This window comes from Camelina sativa, chromosome 4, assembly GCF_030686135.1.
Source record: "Camelina sativa cultivar CO46 ecotype springtype chromosome 4, ASM3068613v1".
Lineage (NCBI taxonomy): Eukaryota > Viridiplantae > Streptophyta > Magnoliopsida > Brassicales > Brassicaceae > Camelina > Camelina sativa.
In genome coordinates this window covers 10,371,109-10,389,559 of record NC_141883.1, presented here as the reverse complement: position 1 = coordinate 10,389,559, position 18,451 = coordinate 10,371,109, and the positions used below count along the sequence as shown (strand labels likewise).

Here is an 18,451-nt window from a genome sequence, read left to right as displayed (position 1 = left end):
AAGGCTTAATCTCAGACACAGTTTCCAGAAGCCCAGCAGCTTCAAACATCCTCATCCATCATTATTGGAACCAAACACAAGCGTTCGTTCTTCAATGGATGTAAACGTCTTAAAAACAGAGTATCACACACCTCTATTTTTTTATTGTAGATAACATGACTCATCACAATCGTATGCACCTGTGGATCATTAACGGTGAGACGATCACCTGTCCCTCTTTTGTTGACTCCACGACACTGAAGTTTCAACACACTTCTGCAGATGCTCTCTTAACTAAAAAAGATGTCTCCTCGGTGATATAGACGATAATGCACACATCAAACAGCTGGTGGGACATAGACACTTGCTTCGTAGCACAATCCATCTTCTAGTAACAGTCCCTTGCATCAAACATGTTGATCAAAGATGGAACTATAATGAATAACCACCTGTTGTACAGACATGAAATAACCACTTGCAAGCACAATCTTCTGTCTAGGAGCACTCATCAGCCTCCGGTACTTGTAGCTCCATTCCTTCGTATCATGGAACTGACACTATACTCACTTATCGATACAAAATGAGTATCAGTCTTTCGAATCGTCTGCAGATGCATGATGACTCAACAACAATCCTCTAAAGCCCTTACACCACTAGAGCCAAGTTGTGAGTTTCAGTAACAGCTACTTCCAATCCTTCAATACTCCTGGTATACCCAAATATTTAGATGAACACGCAGCTCTTTGATCCTACTTACATGATCAATCCGTCGTTCAAAAGTCAGACCCTTGATCAATTGCTGCTCTATGGATTTTACCACTTAGAGAATCATAATCATTCTTGTGAGCTCAAACAGATGAGCTTAAACCTGAAAACACTTAACACACATTAGTGCACACCTGCTGAAAACATACAAACATTCTTCACCAACAATATCTACAATCAGCCCATGTTACATCTATCAATCATCTGATTTTAACTACACAACATTGATTTTACAACACATTTTTTCATTTTAACCAAGTACACACAATCTCATACTTCCAAACATAGTTAAACACAGGAAGTGAGGGAACCAGAAAAGCAATAGACCATTAAGAGCACTCTTCTATTATTTTTTTACTTCTTAAAGCAAGAGGTTTTCATACCTTGAGATCTGTTCTATGATGTGTGCCAACTTTATGTTAGGGACTTCACCAGAAACTACCACAACCTTTTGTGAGTCTTTAAGAGACAGTTCTGTGATCAGTGGCTAGTCTTTCGCTCTGGCATGCCTTTGATTCTCATGGTTCACCATCAACGTGAAGTAAGCTGCTGAATTTCCTTTGGAGAGTGCATTAACATGAGTGTATCAAGTCCTTTTTTTTTTTTTTTTTTTTTGACTTTGCATGATACACTACCTTAGAGCTTAGATTCAATAGACATGAATGATCTTCACAGTTGATGATATGAACGATCTTCTGCTGAATCTCCTGATTTCTATCAGCGATATCACTTGACTTCTCAACCGCGGATATTTGTGCATTCCCTTGTTATTATTCTTCAGGGCTCTGTTGCAGACGTACCAGCCACATTATTATTTTTTTTTTTTAATTACAAACCACTGGTACTTCTTTCAGAATAGAATGCATAATAATGCCACTCCTCAGCTCTTTGACCTCCTCCTTCACGAAAACGTTTTACGAGATCCCCAATATGAATTGGCATGACAGGCAGCTGTTTTCCACTGACTCTTTGTTTAGACAGAGTGTTGATCTTTTATACATTCTAGGATTTCCATGGCCTGTTCTGATGCATGTCCCTGTATCTGATCAACACAACTTACCGAACATATTAGATCTCACAAACACCAATGACTTTTCTCAGAATCATGTGTTGATCCCAGTCCAATGGTTTTGTAAACAAATCAGCAATTTGCAAATCAGTGCTCTAATGTTCTATTACTATCAGTTTTTCCACAACTAGTCTATGAATTAACTGATATTCAGGGTCCTATAATTTAATTTTAGTATTTAACATGATCTACAACAATATTAGCAAACAAACAATTATCACACAAAATTGAAGCATGGTCTAAGAATGTACCGTACGATGTTCTCAATTGTTTGATCCTCATCAGGTGACCGAAACAGGTTCCCAAGGCATTAACCTTAGATTCAACAATTTAACAAGGTACCTTAACAAGCTTCTGAGCGTAGCGGAAGATCAGCTTTGTTCCCAGAAAGCAATAGCCACCAAATCCTTCACGGTGATTTAGAGAGCGGTATCTCTTCAAATTCTGCTAGCTTATTTTTGTCAATGTCAACCTTATGATGCATGTGCCTTTGAAATACTTGACCATCCTTTCAGCAGCTTGCATGTGTGATACTAAAAACACTCACAGCTTGCAAGTACATAACAGATGTCTGGTTTGCTGGTAAAACACATCTTCAGACAACTGATCAACCCACCGTACCAGTTACCATTTACACAATCTCTTGAATCATCTTCTAAGATAGAACATTTCCAACTCCAATGGGTGTGGCTTCATCTTCACTTCTTTGTAACTCCCATGCACTGTTCAAGCCTTTGCCATACGCGCATTGGTATATGAATACCTCAAAACCTTGCAGTTGCTCCAAGTAAACAGTCTTCTAAAAGAAGCCATTCCTAGAAATCCTCGTGCTGAAGTGAAGGTGTTGCGTCTAGCAAGCTCTCCTTAGAGCTTTGTATGACCACTCATGCCTTGTTCTCCACAACTTGTCCACGTTTGTCTCTTGTGTTCTTGAAGACCCACACACAATTGACTCAGCACAATGATTTTATCAGCAAACGTATGACCTGCAATGACATTTGTAGACCTAGTAGCCACCTCTGTAGTTTCACCCATCTGAGATAGATCACATTGTTGCAGTTTGAATCCATTTGCAAAGCTCTGACTTGCCATGTCATCAACTGCATCCGAACAACTCTGTGTAGTAGCAGCAGACTCAACAACTTTGCCCTCCTGAATCCTTCCAGCAGCTTCTCGATAGAAGTGATTCTCACAGTTTCCTGACTGCTACAGCTTACACTTAACAACATCTAGTTAATGCACTAATTCTGAGATCATGTCTCTGAGCACCAGAGAACATTGCTGATTGAGCTCTTTTGCTTTTGGATTGGACGACTTCCATATATAATAGCTATTATCAGAGTGCTGAGCTTCGATTCAACTATTGTGGTACTTATTAACCGCCTTACATCCTTTCTCGGTGAAGGTAACATCTAAACCCTCATCACACACATAACTACTTCAGCTTCATCTCCAAAAGTGACCTTGTCAGCTGAGCCTGCTCCAAAGTTGTGTAGCCTTCTTTGATTCCCAGTCATGTGTCTTGAACAAGCACTATCAAAGAACCAGTGCTTCAACACAACAGTATGTTGATCATCAACAGTTTGAGCAACATAATTCATGTCACGCTTCATGATATTTACTCGCCTGTATCTTCGAACATCTTTGTGACACTCCTTCAGATGCGTGAGAAATATATTACAATCCAGACACTTGAAACAGCCAGCTTTGTGGAGGCTCAGACTTGCATAGTAACAGCGACATGTTCTTTTGTTCAGATCTTCGATTCTCCACAGTCTTGCCCCAACTTCTTATCTTGTCCTTTCATACATTGATTTGAGGTGTAAACCTTTATTAATTGTGGTACTTGAAGATCCACTATAACAATATAGATCATTCTTCTTAAGGAAGACTTGATTGCCTCTTCTTTTAACCTTGTGGAACTTCTTATGGCGTATGAACTGACTTACACGATTCTTAAATCTATAACAATCAACCTTAAAATGACCAGTCACACCACAATACCAACAACGACACCGTTTTCCTCTGAGGTTGTTTACAACAATCGTCTGTTTAATCTTCTGCAAGTTGAACTTAGACACCCGTATGACAGCCTCACCTCCGTTTTGCAGCACTTCTGTTCCATGACCTATGTATGAAATCTTCTGACCATTCAAAGACCATTAACTGCACTCATGACACCGCTTGAGTTTCCTCCATGGTTCCTTATACCACATTTTGTAATTATAGTACCCTCGTGAGTGATCAGCCCCCTGTACATATCTTTTGCTCCTTTACTCAGCTTCTTGTTATTACTTAGCTGATCCTCAAGGTATCTCAACAAAGACGAAATGACTTTTTCCTCAGACAACAATTTCTCAAGAGTGAAGACTCTACAAAGCAGCTCTTCCTTCTCAGACACCAGATCATAATTCTCCTTCTTCTGCAGAATCAGATCCTTAGACAGAGCTATGACTTGTTTCTCAACAGATAAGCTAGCCACATTAACCTTAGGTTTCAAAACAGACTCATGATTCTCATCATCTTCTTTGGCTGAACCAAGATCACTCCATGTCAGACAAGATATCGAATGACCACAGCCTTGATGGTTGTAACACTTCAACACGCTTCTTCTTTCAAGTGCAGAACATTCTGATTGGAAGTGTCCATAACCTTGATATTCAGAACTCTGAGATTCTTTCTCTGCACCAGATCTGGATGATGAAGATTGATACTGACGTTGTACACCCTTCAGCCTTCTTAACTGCTTCTTGCTCAGTACTTCCTCATTACCTTGAACAGACGTCCGAGTTTCTACAGTCTTCAGAGTGAATGATTCCTCAGCCTTCTGATCATTCTTTCTCATCTGCAGTTCATCTATCTCAACTAATTTCACACACTCTAATCCTTGTCCACCTTCTTGAGCACTACAACTTCCTGACAAGGGGAGCTTAGTTGACTGTTGAAATGACAAGATGGTGATACATTAGATTTTTCCTTCTTCACCCTTCTGGTTTCCTCAAAGAAGACTTCCAAACGATCCCAAGCTTCTATCGCCGACATACACTTTGGCACCATCGCGAACAGATCTATCGACAAGGAGCTGAGAATAGTAGATAACGCTTCAGCGTTCTGTTTTCCCTTAACTTCTCCTCTCATGTTCGTAAGTGTTGGAAGTGACCATCCATTTTCAACAGTGAATCAGGCTTCCATATCATGACTCTGAATTAGCTGTCTGATTTCTACTTTCCAATCATCATAATGCTCAACGTCAAGCATCAGCGGATTGTTCTCATCAACAAACTGTTGTGGATTCTCCATACTTCGTCTCAAGATCTCACCTGTTGAAAAGATAAAAATTCTTTTATCAGGCGTCTGCTCTGATACCAATTGTTACAGTATAGAGAAGCACAACACACTGATTTACACTTGGGACGCGCCAAGCCAACGATTTTCTCTTCAATCTTATTAACAAAATTTATCTCTTACAATGATACAATTTTGTCTCGGCCCTTACTCAACCTATTCTACCAAATAGGATTGACCCCCTAAGAATGAATCTGAAACTCTCTCTTTTCTATCTAACACAACACCCTGTGTATATCTAAGAGAGTAAAACCAACCCTCTCTCTTTTTATCTATAAGAGAAGAAAACCAACCCTCTCTCTTTTCTATCTAAACTCTCACCAGTGTAGATCTAAGAGAAAGAAAAAACAATTCTCTGCGCACTTAATCACCTCCCTGATTAACGTCACAGAGAACTGGGAACAAACCTTCTAAGCCTTATTTTTCTGGCTTCGAAGTTTACAATTGTATCAATATTCTAGAGTGCTCAACTTGGCTCGTGGCCTACTCCTAGAATATATATACACGACTTGAGAAACCCTAAAAGGCGAATCTCCAAGTATCAAGGGATAAGGAAATTGTTTGCTCTCATCCTTATCTTTTCCTTATTTGTTGTAGAGAATATTATTCATATCTCCAAGTATAAGGAAACTGTTTGCTGCTCAAGTTTATCCTTTCCTTAATTTGCTGTGGAGAATATTCTTCATATCGCCACGAACAATCTCGTCTTTATCTTCAATGCCAAGTCATCAACTTCCCTCAACACATCATCACATCCACTCACGTCTTGCCACGTCAGCTCACACATCCACGTCAGCAACTCAGGCGCTTGTGATCTGATGCAGCTTCCTGATTGGAACAACACTTTGTTCGGCACAACAACTCGTTCCTCGCAGCGAGTTGTTCCAGAATCTGCATTTACAATCTCCCCCTTTTTGACTGAGTTTGATACTCAAGCATCTCTCTGGTTCAACCTGAAAAGACACTCCAACAAACACAAGCCAAAAACAGAACAAGCAACAACTAGATAAAACAACAATCATTATCTAGCAAAATCAATCATCAGCTTGTTCAAACAGAACTATGAGTAAGAACCTAAAAAATCAGAAACCCCAGTGGGCTGCAGCGGAACCCATGTTCTTAATAGCTCTCTAATCAGACTTAATCAATTGGCATATTCTCAATCATTAACAACCTAAGATCAACCAATTAATCAATTAAGTCTCCCCCATGAACAATGATTCTCACCCATAAGTACAAAACTCCTTATCACTAGACGGTGATTAGAATTATATCAAAAACCAGAACCAGAATCATTCTCCCCCAGCTTGAGTGATCAACTAAGTCAAAAACAGACATATGTATCACAATAGTATACTGAGTTATGGGAATCACTTACCTGCTGACAGTGCTTCGCATCCTTAAGCACTTTGATGATCAGTCTCGTCGCCTATTGAAACAGCTTCATGTTTGTAGGCATTTTGACCCTCCTTGCAATCACAACTGGATGTTGGGAAATAGGACGCTGATAGTCGAGAATTCGAACAGCAGGTAGCTCTTTGATCGAACCACAGTGTGACCGTCCTTTGATCGAACAGCAGGTAGCTCTTTGATCGAATCAAGGGATAAGGAAACTGTTTGCTCTCGTCCTTATCTTTTCCTTATTTGTTGTAGAGAATATTCTTCATATCTCCAAGGATAAGGAAACTGTTTGCTGCTCAAGTTTATCTTTTACTTAATTTGTTGTGGAGAATATTCTTCATATCTCCAAGAAAAATCTTGACTCTATCTTCAATGCCAAGTCATCAACTTCCCTCGACACATCATCACATCCACTCACGTCTTGCCGCGTCAGCTCACACATCCACGTCAGCAACTCAGGCGCTTGTGATCTGATGCAGCTTCCTGATTAGAACAACACTCTGTTCGGCACAACGACTCGTTCCTCGCAGCGAGTTGTTCCAGAATCTGTATTTACAGTTTTTACTGATCAAACCGATAAAGCGTTGCTCGAGTTCAGTTCTCAAGTTTCTCAAGGCAAAAGAGACGATATCTTGTCCTCATGGAATCACTCTTTCTCTCTCTGCAATGGGATTTGGACTGCAGAGACTTTGGCTGTAGATACTTTAACTGTTAAAATCTTATTGTTAAAAAAGAAAACTTTAAAAGTTGTGACGGTAATTTTCTTATTAACAAAATTGTAAGAAAATACAAAGGTGATGATAAAAATAATAAATTTGTGAAGAGAAATGGATGTCAAAATAAAGGAAAAAAATGCTGATAATTAAATGTTTTTAAATTTTATATTCAATCTAAAAACAAATTTAATATAATTATGTTATAAACTGTATAAAACGTAAGAAGAAGAAAAAAACATTCTAAAAAAAATTATAAATTAATTAGATAAAATTTAATTAATGGAAAATTTGAAAAGTAAATAAATTAAAAATTATTATTTAAAATACATTAATTTATAATTTAGTCTTTTGATGTACCGCGGGTGAATAAACAAACGTAACTTATATTACTAAGGTATAACGATATGAGTCGGTCATAATATGGAAATGGAGCAACTTATATCATAAAATTATATTGGAAATACTTATCAACAAAAACAACAAGTCATTTAGAGCACTTTGATAGAAATACTATATATATGCCCGGAAGCGCCAAATGATTGATTTATGCAAATATAAAAAACGACCGTTGGAAAACAAAAAGAGACCAACGAGAATTCAAAGTTGAAAAAGTCAATCAACTCGCAAACCTAAAATTGCTCTACAAATCAAGACTAAAAACGGCTTCGAAAAGTATTTCTTTCGCAGAGGGGATTGTTGTTTCCCTTGATGAATTCTAGTTTCAAAAAACGAACTTCGGTTTAAGTCAAAAATTGAGCAATACACTTGGTAGCTTAACCTTTGCCGGCAATAATCCGTTTACATAGCCATGAAAGAGACAACTAACAAAATCTTAGTCCAAGCTGAGTCATCGTTACAACATACGTCTGTCTAGCTCCCCGTGTTAATTTTAAAACATTGATTCAAACGAACATAACACCTAGCAGAACCTAAGTCATCAGAAAAAATCATCCAACGTTAGAGGAGCAGCTCTGGCGGCGGCCAACACCTTTGTCTCTTTTCCCAGCAAGGCCTCCGTTTCTGAGCACTTTAGCTTCAAGTTGTTCAGTTCTTCCTTCTCTTTCTCCAGTAGAGCTTCTATGTCTGAGCACTTCTGCTTAAAGACCTTAAGCTCTTTCTCTAATTCTTGCATCCGAGTCTTACCAAACTGCTCTTCCATCTTCTTTTTCTTTACGTCCTCCACCTTACGTTCCAACCAATCCACCTTAAACCCCGAATCCTTCAGGTATGTTAATGCTTTCTTTGCTTGGCTTAAGTCATCAAAGGAAAAGTCTTGCAGTGCCTGGCACAACGTCTCTATTATGTTGAGAAGGAGATTTATGCATGACGTTCTCATATGTTGGTTCTTTACTCGGAACTCTAGTGTCATATCCGGGTGTCTTTCCAATATACGTTTCACAGATTCCGCCTACAGTTGAAACAAAGTATAATAAACTCATATGTATACTCCATATCCAAAGGCTGGATGGTATCATTAGTTAGAAACCTCAGAGCTGTAAGTAATGTTCAAATATGTTCCTATCTAACCAAACATTCTTAAACAGTGAGAAAATAAACTTTTACCTGTGAAGGAAGAACTTGAAACCCGTAGACATTAATGCTTTCCTTTACGGAAGCACCATGATCGTTAAGCTTTATCCTTTTCGGAGGATGAATTACAATTTTAGATGCATCTGAAACGTCTAATTCGCCAATAACTTCAAGAACATCTACCTCCGCAGTAATCTTGACTCCATCGTTAACAAGAAATCCACTTTTCTTGGCATAAAGTTTGGTAAGGAGGAGCATTTTATGATTCCCAGAAAGAGTAACATTTTGATCAAACCATTGTTCTTTATCTATAGACAACAAGAAGATAGAACTGATCATCTAACTGAACACAAACAAACACAAGTAGACATATATAGAACCCACAAAATACGAACTATCACCTCGTTGTTGGGAGAGTAGACCGGAGAGTTGATTGACAACAGTTAGGCGAAATTTTACGTGTCTTCTCCATCCACAAGGCAAAGTTTTACGAGTAGCAACCATCAGATACAAAGACAAATGACTAGCATTCTGAAATCCCTTTGGATAGGCCATAAGACGCCTGCTTACAAACAAAAAAAAGCCATAAGACAGTCAGCAACGGAGGATGTTCTCATAAACCTATACTGGAGGAGAAAAACAACAACATAAGTTGTCTTCTTCTTACCATTTGCAGCCAGTGATCACAAATTCATCAGAATGAATGGTCAAGCACGCAGATTCCAGAGATGAGAAATTCTTAATCACCCAAGTGAATTTCTTATCAGCTGCTTCTTCATTCCCCATTGAAGATGACGACTCCTCGCAATCAAACTTGAAGACGAGAAAACGGAACTCTAGAGTGGCATTGGCACGCACCCAATTCGCAAATGGAACCACGCTTGTGTCCCTTGGTCTTCTTGGCTCTATGTATTATGAAAGAAAGGACTTTGGTTGGACGCTTTTGTCGCTTGGTCTTCTTGACTCATAGATTATGAAAATGGACTTAAAGTGGACTTCGGCCCAATTTATTTAAGCAAGCTCGATAGCATATATAATGACCATGACTCATAGTCTACCAGTCTCTCAAAAATGTCTATTAGTAGAGATTTATATGAATTTGTCTTTTGAATCAATCTAGAGAGTGTTATGAGCCTGTACCTTCGCCGCAGATCTAGTAAGTGGACCCGTCGTAAGTTGCTTAAGTTGCTTGGGGAAACAAAGAACGTAAAAGCTTTTAGCTTCCCTTAACCCTAGTCTCTCTTGAGAATAAGTTTAATGCTTCGAAGTTCCCTTTATTCATGTTTGAGTCTCCTTTTTATAAAGACCCTGACAACCGACTCTTAACTACTAATTAAGTAAAATTACCATAACCATAATTGAATCTAAAAAAGAAATAGAAGTAAATCGACATAAGAAGCTTCTAAAGTCTTCTTGTTCCTTCTATGATATTTAATCCCATAGCGTGTATCAGAGAGATGTCTCTTTTTATTTTTATTTTTATGAAATAAAATCCAAGTTATTTGTGTTTTTGATGACAATTTAAAGATCTTCTTTTCTTTACTTTTACTTAAACTTTGATAAGCTATTTCCTTTCAATTTCATTTTCTATTTTTCTTTCTAGCTTAATAAGCTCATTTGAGCTTGAATCCTACCAGATTTGGATTCTCTTACATAATTTACCAGTTCGGCTAAATTTATCCTTCGTAACAGTTTATTGTTTTTGCATGAATGTAAAATTGTATTCATACAAAAACGTTTGTACTATGAATGCGACTTAAAGTAGAAAAGAGTTCTGAAAAAAAAACTTACTACAACATGAGGAATGTACAAGCTATGGGTATGGAACCAAGCTCCCTCATAAGCAGAACTTCTCGAGAGTTGATTTGAGCTTAACCGGTTTCTAATATTTTTGTCAATCATGCTAACAAGTTGGGACAGCGCCACAAATTAACAAATCTCCCCAATGGAAACCATATATCATGCCAGAACGATGTTAACCGACCAAAACAAACCTCCATCTTGTGGAACATGTTTGAGCTCTAATTAACTTGACCCTTTACAGGCTCATGCCTGTTCCAGAACACATAAGTTTGAATCACATCAGCTTTACCTTCTTTGCTCTTCGTGATGAGATCAACCACATCTGAAAAAAAAAAAAAAAAAACCCCCAATTCCTCTAAGTTAGCATTTCAACAAAACTATCATAAAGCTTTTTTTTTTTTTTTTAAACAAACTTTATTAATGGACCTTCCCAAAAATAATGGACAAGGCCTTGGTAGTTTACAATTGGGCAGGTACAAAAAGAGATAACAGAAAAATTGGTCCACTAACGAAAACAAGATCGACTCCTGCTGAATTTAGTTTGGCCTGAAGCAGCGGTCTAAACAGTAATTCCGGCGAAAGCGAGATCCACTCCTTTGCGGCATAGATAATGAAGTAAACCCTTACCAGAAGCTTTCGAAAACTGATGCCGGTTCACACTCCATCGTCTCACCTAACCCGGAACAAATCTCCCGGCTTGTTCTAACCGCCGACAGCAGGCTCTGCAGTGTTTGTCCCTTGCCTAGCAACTCAACAGACTCAGAGCTATCCCCCGGTTATCTCAGAGCAAGAAAAATGCGGCGATCTCTAACTTGTTGATTGCTCAAGACATAAACTAAAGATCGGAATCCGCAACCGCCTACTAAGATCCAATGAATCTAGAACTTACCTCCAAGACGAGCAGCGTGATCCACCAATCCTCCATCGACTTCCGCTGCAAACTACAGCGGTCAATTGAATGTTGAGCTGTAAGAAAAACACCTACGACAACCTTCGGCGTCTTCAACCAAGAGGAAACTCCGGCGAACAACCACAAACCTTTCATCGTATCCATGTGCCAGATCTGCTCTGGAAACCACCTACCTTGAGCCCATAAACGGACGGAGGACAGCCGCAAAACTCAGGGAAAATATCATAAAGCTCTTACTACTGCAATTAGAAAGTTTATAAAAATACAACATAACCCCATGCTAAAGTTAATTTTAAGAAAAGATAGCAAATAAAAAAGTGGATTTAAAATTAGTTAATTAAATTTTAACATTCTCCTGGTCTGATTATTGAATGTTAAATTATCTGATCAAGACACTTAAGAAAAAAAAGCAATTTTGTCTCAACAACGAATCATGACGTCTTTTTTAATATATACCTCAGAGTTTTGTTTCGGTGGAGCGTCTTGAGATATAAGGAAACTTCCTCTTATTTCCGGAAAAAAAGCTGAAGAGAGAGATTCAGATTCTTCTTAAAAGGAGGCTTGGCTCATTAAAACGAGAAACCAACACAATCACCCCTATGTATAAGAAAGGTGGTGAAGAGAGCTTTGCAAACTGCAGGATTTGGTACTGGAAGATCTTTTGCTGATTTGTTCTCTGCAACTCAGTCCTCCACTCGGTGATCATCAACTTCAAAGAATCAAAAATGTAATATATATGTGCAGTGGTGAAGCCAGAAAAGTTATTCATGGTGTCATAACTCATAATATTTTTCTCAAGAAAATATAGATTATGATAAAAAAAAATGTTTTTACAAAAGTTCATTCTAAAGATGAATTCTACGCTCACTCATACTTTGGAAACATTTAATCACTGTTTCGTTTGTCACAGTGTCAAGTACCTGTTTTTCAATAAAGCAAACTAGACAATCACTAAAAAATGTATCACAAATACGATTACGTGAAGCTGTCTTCACAATGTTCATTGCAGAAAAATATCTTTCAACGGTTGCGGTAGCAACAGGTAGAATCAAGGCTAGCTTCAAAAGTCGATAAACCAAAGAATGAGAAATATGTTTCTTTGTCTCCACCATCACACGAGCTAGATCACCAAGACTTTTAAGATTAGAAAACCTTTCATCTCTTTGCACATTATCAAGATAGATGTCAAGTTGATGATCAAGAGATACACGCTCCACAAAACTAAAGTCATCTGGATAAAGCTCAGCCATTCTCACCAACATTGATTTATTAAATTGCCGAAAAGAATCCACCGGACTTAAGGATGCAATGCAAACAAGTAGTTCTGAATTTACCTCGTCAAATCGATCATTGAACTCTTGAAGTTGCATATCTAAGACAGTGTAGAAACAATCTACCTTATAGTGATGCAAGTTGCTTATGTTGGTCTTTTTCCTTGGCCTTCTTGAATCAACAAACTCTTCGTCCATATTAAGCACTTCAGTATTGTTTTTCTCACCAAAAGAACATACTTTAGTAAGAAAATCATCCTATCCATCATCACTAAGCTTCTGCAGTTGTCGCTTAGTAGATGCCACCAATGAAATAGCATTCAAGATATCTTGATCTCTTGTCTGTAAAGCCTTGGATAAGCTATCAGTGTGCCCCAAAATATGTAAGGTTAACTGGAGATAGAAAGCAAAATCAAAGGTATGAAAGTATTTGAGGAGGCCATATGCTTGTCTCCTTTTGGTTGTATCTACGCCCTCATCTTGAATATATTCAAGAACCTCAATAATACAAGAAAACAAATCAACAAGCCGTAGTAAAGTCCTATAATGTGGACCCCAGCGAGTATTTGTAGGCCGTTGAAGTGAAAGCTCCTGATTTAACCCAGTTCCAGTCTTAATGTCACCATTACTAATCCCTTCTTCAATTTTTTTGCGATAGCTTTCCCGAAGCATGTCTTTTCTCTTGCAAGAAGCCCCAACCACATTCAATAAGAGAGAAACCATATCAAAAAAGTCTCCAACTTCAAAATGTTTTTTTGCTACCGCCACAACAACTAACTGCAATTGATGGGCAAAGCAATGAACATAATACGCTGAACTACTTTCTTTCAAAATCAGTGACCTCAATCCAGTGAATTCTCCTTTCATGTTGTCCTTTCACCTTTTTCAAACTCAATCCATGTTTGGCAAACAAAGAATCAATAGCAATCTTCAGAGATAAAGAAGATGTCTCCTTCACATGACTAATGCCAACAAATCTTTCTTTTACTATTCCATACTTATCAACAAAGCGAAAAACCACAGCCATCTGCTCTTTGTCTGAAACATCAGCTGATTCATCTACCAATAAGCCAAAGACATCGTTACCAATTTCTTGGATAACAGATTTAGTTACTTCTTCTACAAAGCAGTGCACAATATCTTTTTGAACTGGAGGAGATGTCATCTGATTATTTTTAGGAGCATTCTTCAACACAACTTTTCTCACAATCTCATTTTGGCCAGCAGTATATTTGAGAAGCTCCAAAAAATTACCTTTATTTGTTGAATCTTCTGTCTCGTCATGGCCACGAAAAGGTAATCCTTGATGTAACAAATGTCTAGAAACATCAATTGAAGCACTCAGCCGAACCCGATACTCATCTTTCATAACATCTGTTTGCTTCTGTAAAGCATGTTTGATAGACTGACCTTGTCTCATCAAGGCATCACATTTATTTTTGGAAATGCTGTGAAAGCTAGTATGATCACCTACATGCTTAGTAAACCCATAGGTTTTATTCCACCCACAATAACCAATCGAAACAAAAGCATCACTCCCACCTTGTTTCTCAGCTTGATCTTTGAATAAATAACAACACAAGCAAAAAGCTTTTTCTTTTTCCACATTATACTCTAACCAATCACTTCCATATTGATCATACCATTGTGGATTAAAACGCCGTAATATACCTCTTACAATAATTTGTTTAAAATTATGATCACGAGGTTGATAAGGTCCTCTTATCAAATATCTACGTCGTACCTCCTCTCTTTGATTAGGATGATAACTTAGAATGCTTTTTTTTAGCTGGATCCCATGGCAAGTCATCCGAATCAATGTTGGGTGGTGAAGATTTTCTTTTCAAAAATCTATCAATTGTATTGCCTACAAAAAATACACAACCGAACAAATTATCTATACATGTAACATATTTGCGTAATTATTTGTACAAAAAAATCTAACATACAAGTAATGAAATAAATTTTTGTTACGTTCCAACTAGGTAACAAACTAACAATAATAAATAATAATTCATGATTCCATTCCCACTAAGATATCCAAGAGAAAAACTATTAAGCAATCCCTTCTATTTTCACAAATCCAAAATCTTGTATAGTATTTTAATTACTTAAACTAAACAAAACAAAAAAAATCTTATACAAATGAATTAACTTACGATTCATAGTTTTCAATCTGCTTAAGCAAAGATGATGATGGAAATTGGAAAGGAAGACTGGAAGAGTACGCACGATGATGATGGAAGAGGAAGAGTCCAAACTTTTGTTAAATTAGGTTTTTTTAATCAACTTATTATTATGTTTAGTCATACAAATATATTGGATTAAGATTTTGTTAAAAGCTAAGTCCACCAGTTTGCCCAAAAGCCCAAATGTTAATATTTATTTAAGGGTGTCAACAAAATTTCATAGGGGTGTCAAACGTAACTTAAACATATGCTAATTAATTATTTTTATAAAAACTCTTCTAAAATTTATAATTTCATGGGTGTCATATGACACCTCTCATTCTTCATTGCCTCTGCCACTGTATATGTGTTCTTTTATTCTTAAGATATTCATATGTAAAATATGAACAATAGAGGAGAAAAAAAATAAATAGAAATTAGTGGAAGGTTTTAGATAAAATTATTATTAATTAATATTTAAGACACCTATTAGAGAATAACTGATAAAAATGCTCTTAGACCATAATTACTGGTAGTTATTTCTCTCAAATTCTCTTATTAAAAACTAATAAAAAATATTAAAAGGAGAGAGAAATAAAGAAAACGTTGCTCAAAGTAGTTATGAAGCAACGTTTCTCGGTCATTTTTACACATGTCAGTTTCTTATAAGTTATGTATTAAAATATTAATTTTTTTTTTGAGCAACGGTGCGCTAATGATGCTCTTACAGTCTATATATATATATAACAACATAATTCAGATACACGATCAAAGTTGTGTGAGTTTTTTTTTAACCCTAGCTTACGTTGAGAACGTTCAACTGAGAGAAACACTCAGTTGCAACAGAAGAGAGATCATGAAGGTCATGATTGCAACAGAAGAGAGATCACTAGATCTTAACCGTTTGGCATATTCTGCAATTAGAGCTGCTAATGTTTCGGATGATGATCGCTGCTTTGGGAATCTACAATACATGAAACAGAGCTTGAATCTCTTTGTCAAAGATTTTTACATTCTGAAGCGATACTTCCTCTGGCGAGTCTAAGAGATCACGAAAACCCTAAGATATGAACGAAAGCTAACATCTTGTTTAACTCATGGATGAAGACTCTTTACTCCAACGGAAGAACAAACTCTTCTACTTGCAACAAAGTTGCTCTTCCCCTGAAACTGAAGATGATGGGGACATCAAGTCATTATCAGCCAAAGATCAGGGAGGGAACACCAATAAGACGGCCAAGATACTTGGAGAGGATCAGCTCGAGCGTACCAAAGAGATACATGCCTTTCTTGAAGCATATCAACCCAACCAAAAGGAATTAAGCTACAAAACGACTTGTTCTACATTCTTGACCCATCAAAGGAACACGTCGAGTTGGAATCAAGCCAAAATCAATTTTGGTTTAGAAGTTATTCAATTTCTAAACCAATGGTTTCTAGACTTGCCTTATTTGGAGTCTCACGAGTTTGGTAAAGATCAAACGTATCTGTGGCAGTCAAGAGACTATTATATACTTCTAGAAGATCCCTACAACACTCTAAGGTGCACCAACACACAAGAGATCAGGCGGATCCTCCCACACCTTTACTTTCTATATCCGGAACCAAGCTTGCCTTATTTGCCTTGTTTGGAGCCTAACGAGATCAACCAGAAACAGTTCTTTCCCAATCTGTTTGACTGCGTCTCAGAGACCCTCCAAGTGAAAAAGAGACTTCCCAGGATACACCATTTCCTTCCCAAGCTATCAAGATACAAACAACGGCTATTTCCTCATCTGGACGATTTCTAATTAAATCTCCAACGGCTACTTTGTCAATTAATTTTGCGATACTTTTCTTGTTTAGCTTCTTAGGACCGTTATCTATGAGCCTATAAAAGCTTAGTTTCTTTATCATTGTAATAATCACCTTTCAATCATCTAAGAAATATACAAGTTTGTTTTGTTTTATTCAAAGAATGTCTTTGTTTAAGCAATTTTGTCTTTAAGTTTCATTTGAGAGATTCATTTGATTCTTGAGATGAAAGGATTAGGATTGTTTGTGTGATTCAAACAAGTCTAGTTCTCTACCGATTGAGAGAGTCAATCAAGCCCACGGATTGATAGAGTCAATCAAAGCAACACCACCACATTTACCGTCGTACCCATCTTCCGCCAATGCTTATTGATCAGTTCTTGATCACCGTTTGTTCATAAGATTGCGGAGTGACCTCGGATCTTATATCAGAAGAGATCATCTAAGGCTCAGGAAACTGGAGAGATTAAACAAATTGATGTTCAGGCAAAGAAACATCGACGTCTAGTAAAATTATCTGAAAACCCTGAACACTGTGATCCATACTTGAAGAGCCTGAGGGACAATACTAGCAGCGTATCTATTCAAACCATAAAGCCTGATGAAGAAGATTGCAAGTCTACTATTGCAGCGAGGCCTCTACCAATGAAGTTTCCTGAAAACCCTAGATCCAAGGCTCATGAAACGGGAAAGATTAAGTAGAAGCCTGGCGTTTGCAAGTCAACAAGTCTCCAGATGAAGAAGCAGCATGCACCTCTGAAAAACTCTCAGAATCCTAAATACAGTGCAGCCGTGAAGAAGAACTCAACGGAGATGTTGGAGCTGTTTGATATGGCCAGGAAATCAACTGATGTGGCCAACGCAAAGGGACTTCTTGCGGCTAAAGCAAAGGCATGAATCTGCGTAGATACTCTCTCTTTACTCATGGATTTCCCCATCAGCTCAACTGCTACTGAAACAAGGCGGAGCATGCTAATGCTTGAGAGTCTCACAAAACACAAAGAGATCTGCAATTCTGCAACAGCGCTTCTTCACTATTGGAGACAGAACATTAGAGATCAACAACAGTGACATGTGTGTAAAAAAACTCAAGGATTGTGTCATCTGCAAAAGACAAGGGTCAGGTACTTGTAGACTTGTGTGACTTGACAGCTTTGGTTGTTTATTCTTTTGGTAAATTAGACTAGTGTAGTTACCAGTAAAAAAATCTATTACTCAAAAAAGCTAACAGTAAGGATTTTCACAATTTCTCTTTGTATGGTTCAACACTGGAGTGTGTTTGTTTTCTTTTGTTTTTATATATGTATCCTTGAAATTGCAGTTTGAGTAATCGAGAGCACATCAAGGCAACATCAGAGTACTGTTTGAACTGTTATTAGGATGCTATCCAGTATTTTATCTTCTTTGTAAGTGACTGACTCTGTTTGATTGAGAGTTACTCTATATGCTAAAGTACTCTTAACGGATTCGATCAGTATCCATTACCACCATAACCGATGAGACAGTTGACTGTTATGCAAGAAGCTACTTTCCCTATAATCACATTACGAGCTATGAGACATTAGGGAAGAAATTTACCAATAAATGATCAAACAACCTAAAAATGGCTCTACGAGTCGAGCTTAAAAACAGCTTCGAACGGCCTTTTTCTGCGGAGGGGATTATAGTTTTCCTTGATGAATTTAAACCACATAGAAATA

At 37.5% G+C, this 18,451-nt stretch overlaps 1 protein-coding gene and 1 pseudogene across 1 annotated transcript; both read right to left on the bottom strand.

Moving 5' to 3' along the window:
- Positions 1 to 8,212: 8,212 nt before the first annotated feature.
- On the bottom strand, positions 8,213 to 9,591 carry LOC104783772 (MATH domain and coiled-coil domain-containing protein At3g44790-like). The gene is made up of 4 exons (XM_010508884.2): positions 9,473 to 9,591; positions 9,207 to 9,367; positions 8,839 to 9,113; positions 8,213 to 8,683 (listed from the first exon to the last, which is right to left on the bottom strand). Exons 1-4 carry the CDS (start codon positions 9,589 to 9,591, stop codon positions 8,213 to 8,215), a joined length of 1,026 nt encoding a protein of 341 aa, XP_010507186.2.
- A 2,772-nt stretch (positions 9,592 to 12,363) lies between these two features.
- LOC147945691 (uncharacterized) lies at positions 12,364 to 14,955 on the bottom strand (annotated as a pseudogene).
- Positions 14,956 to 18,451: the final 3,496 nt, after the last annotated feature.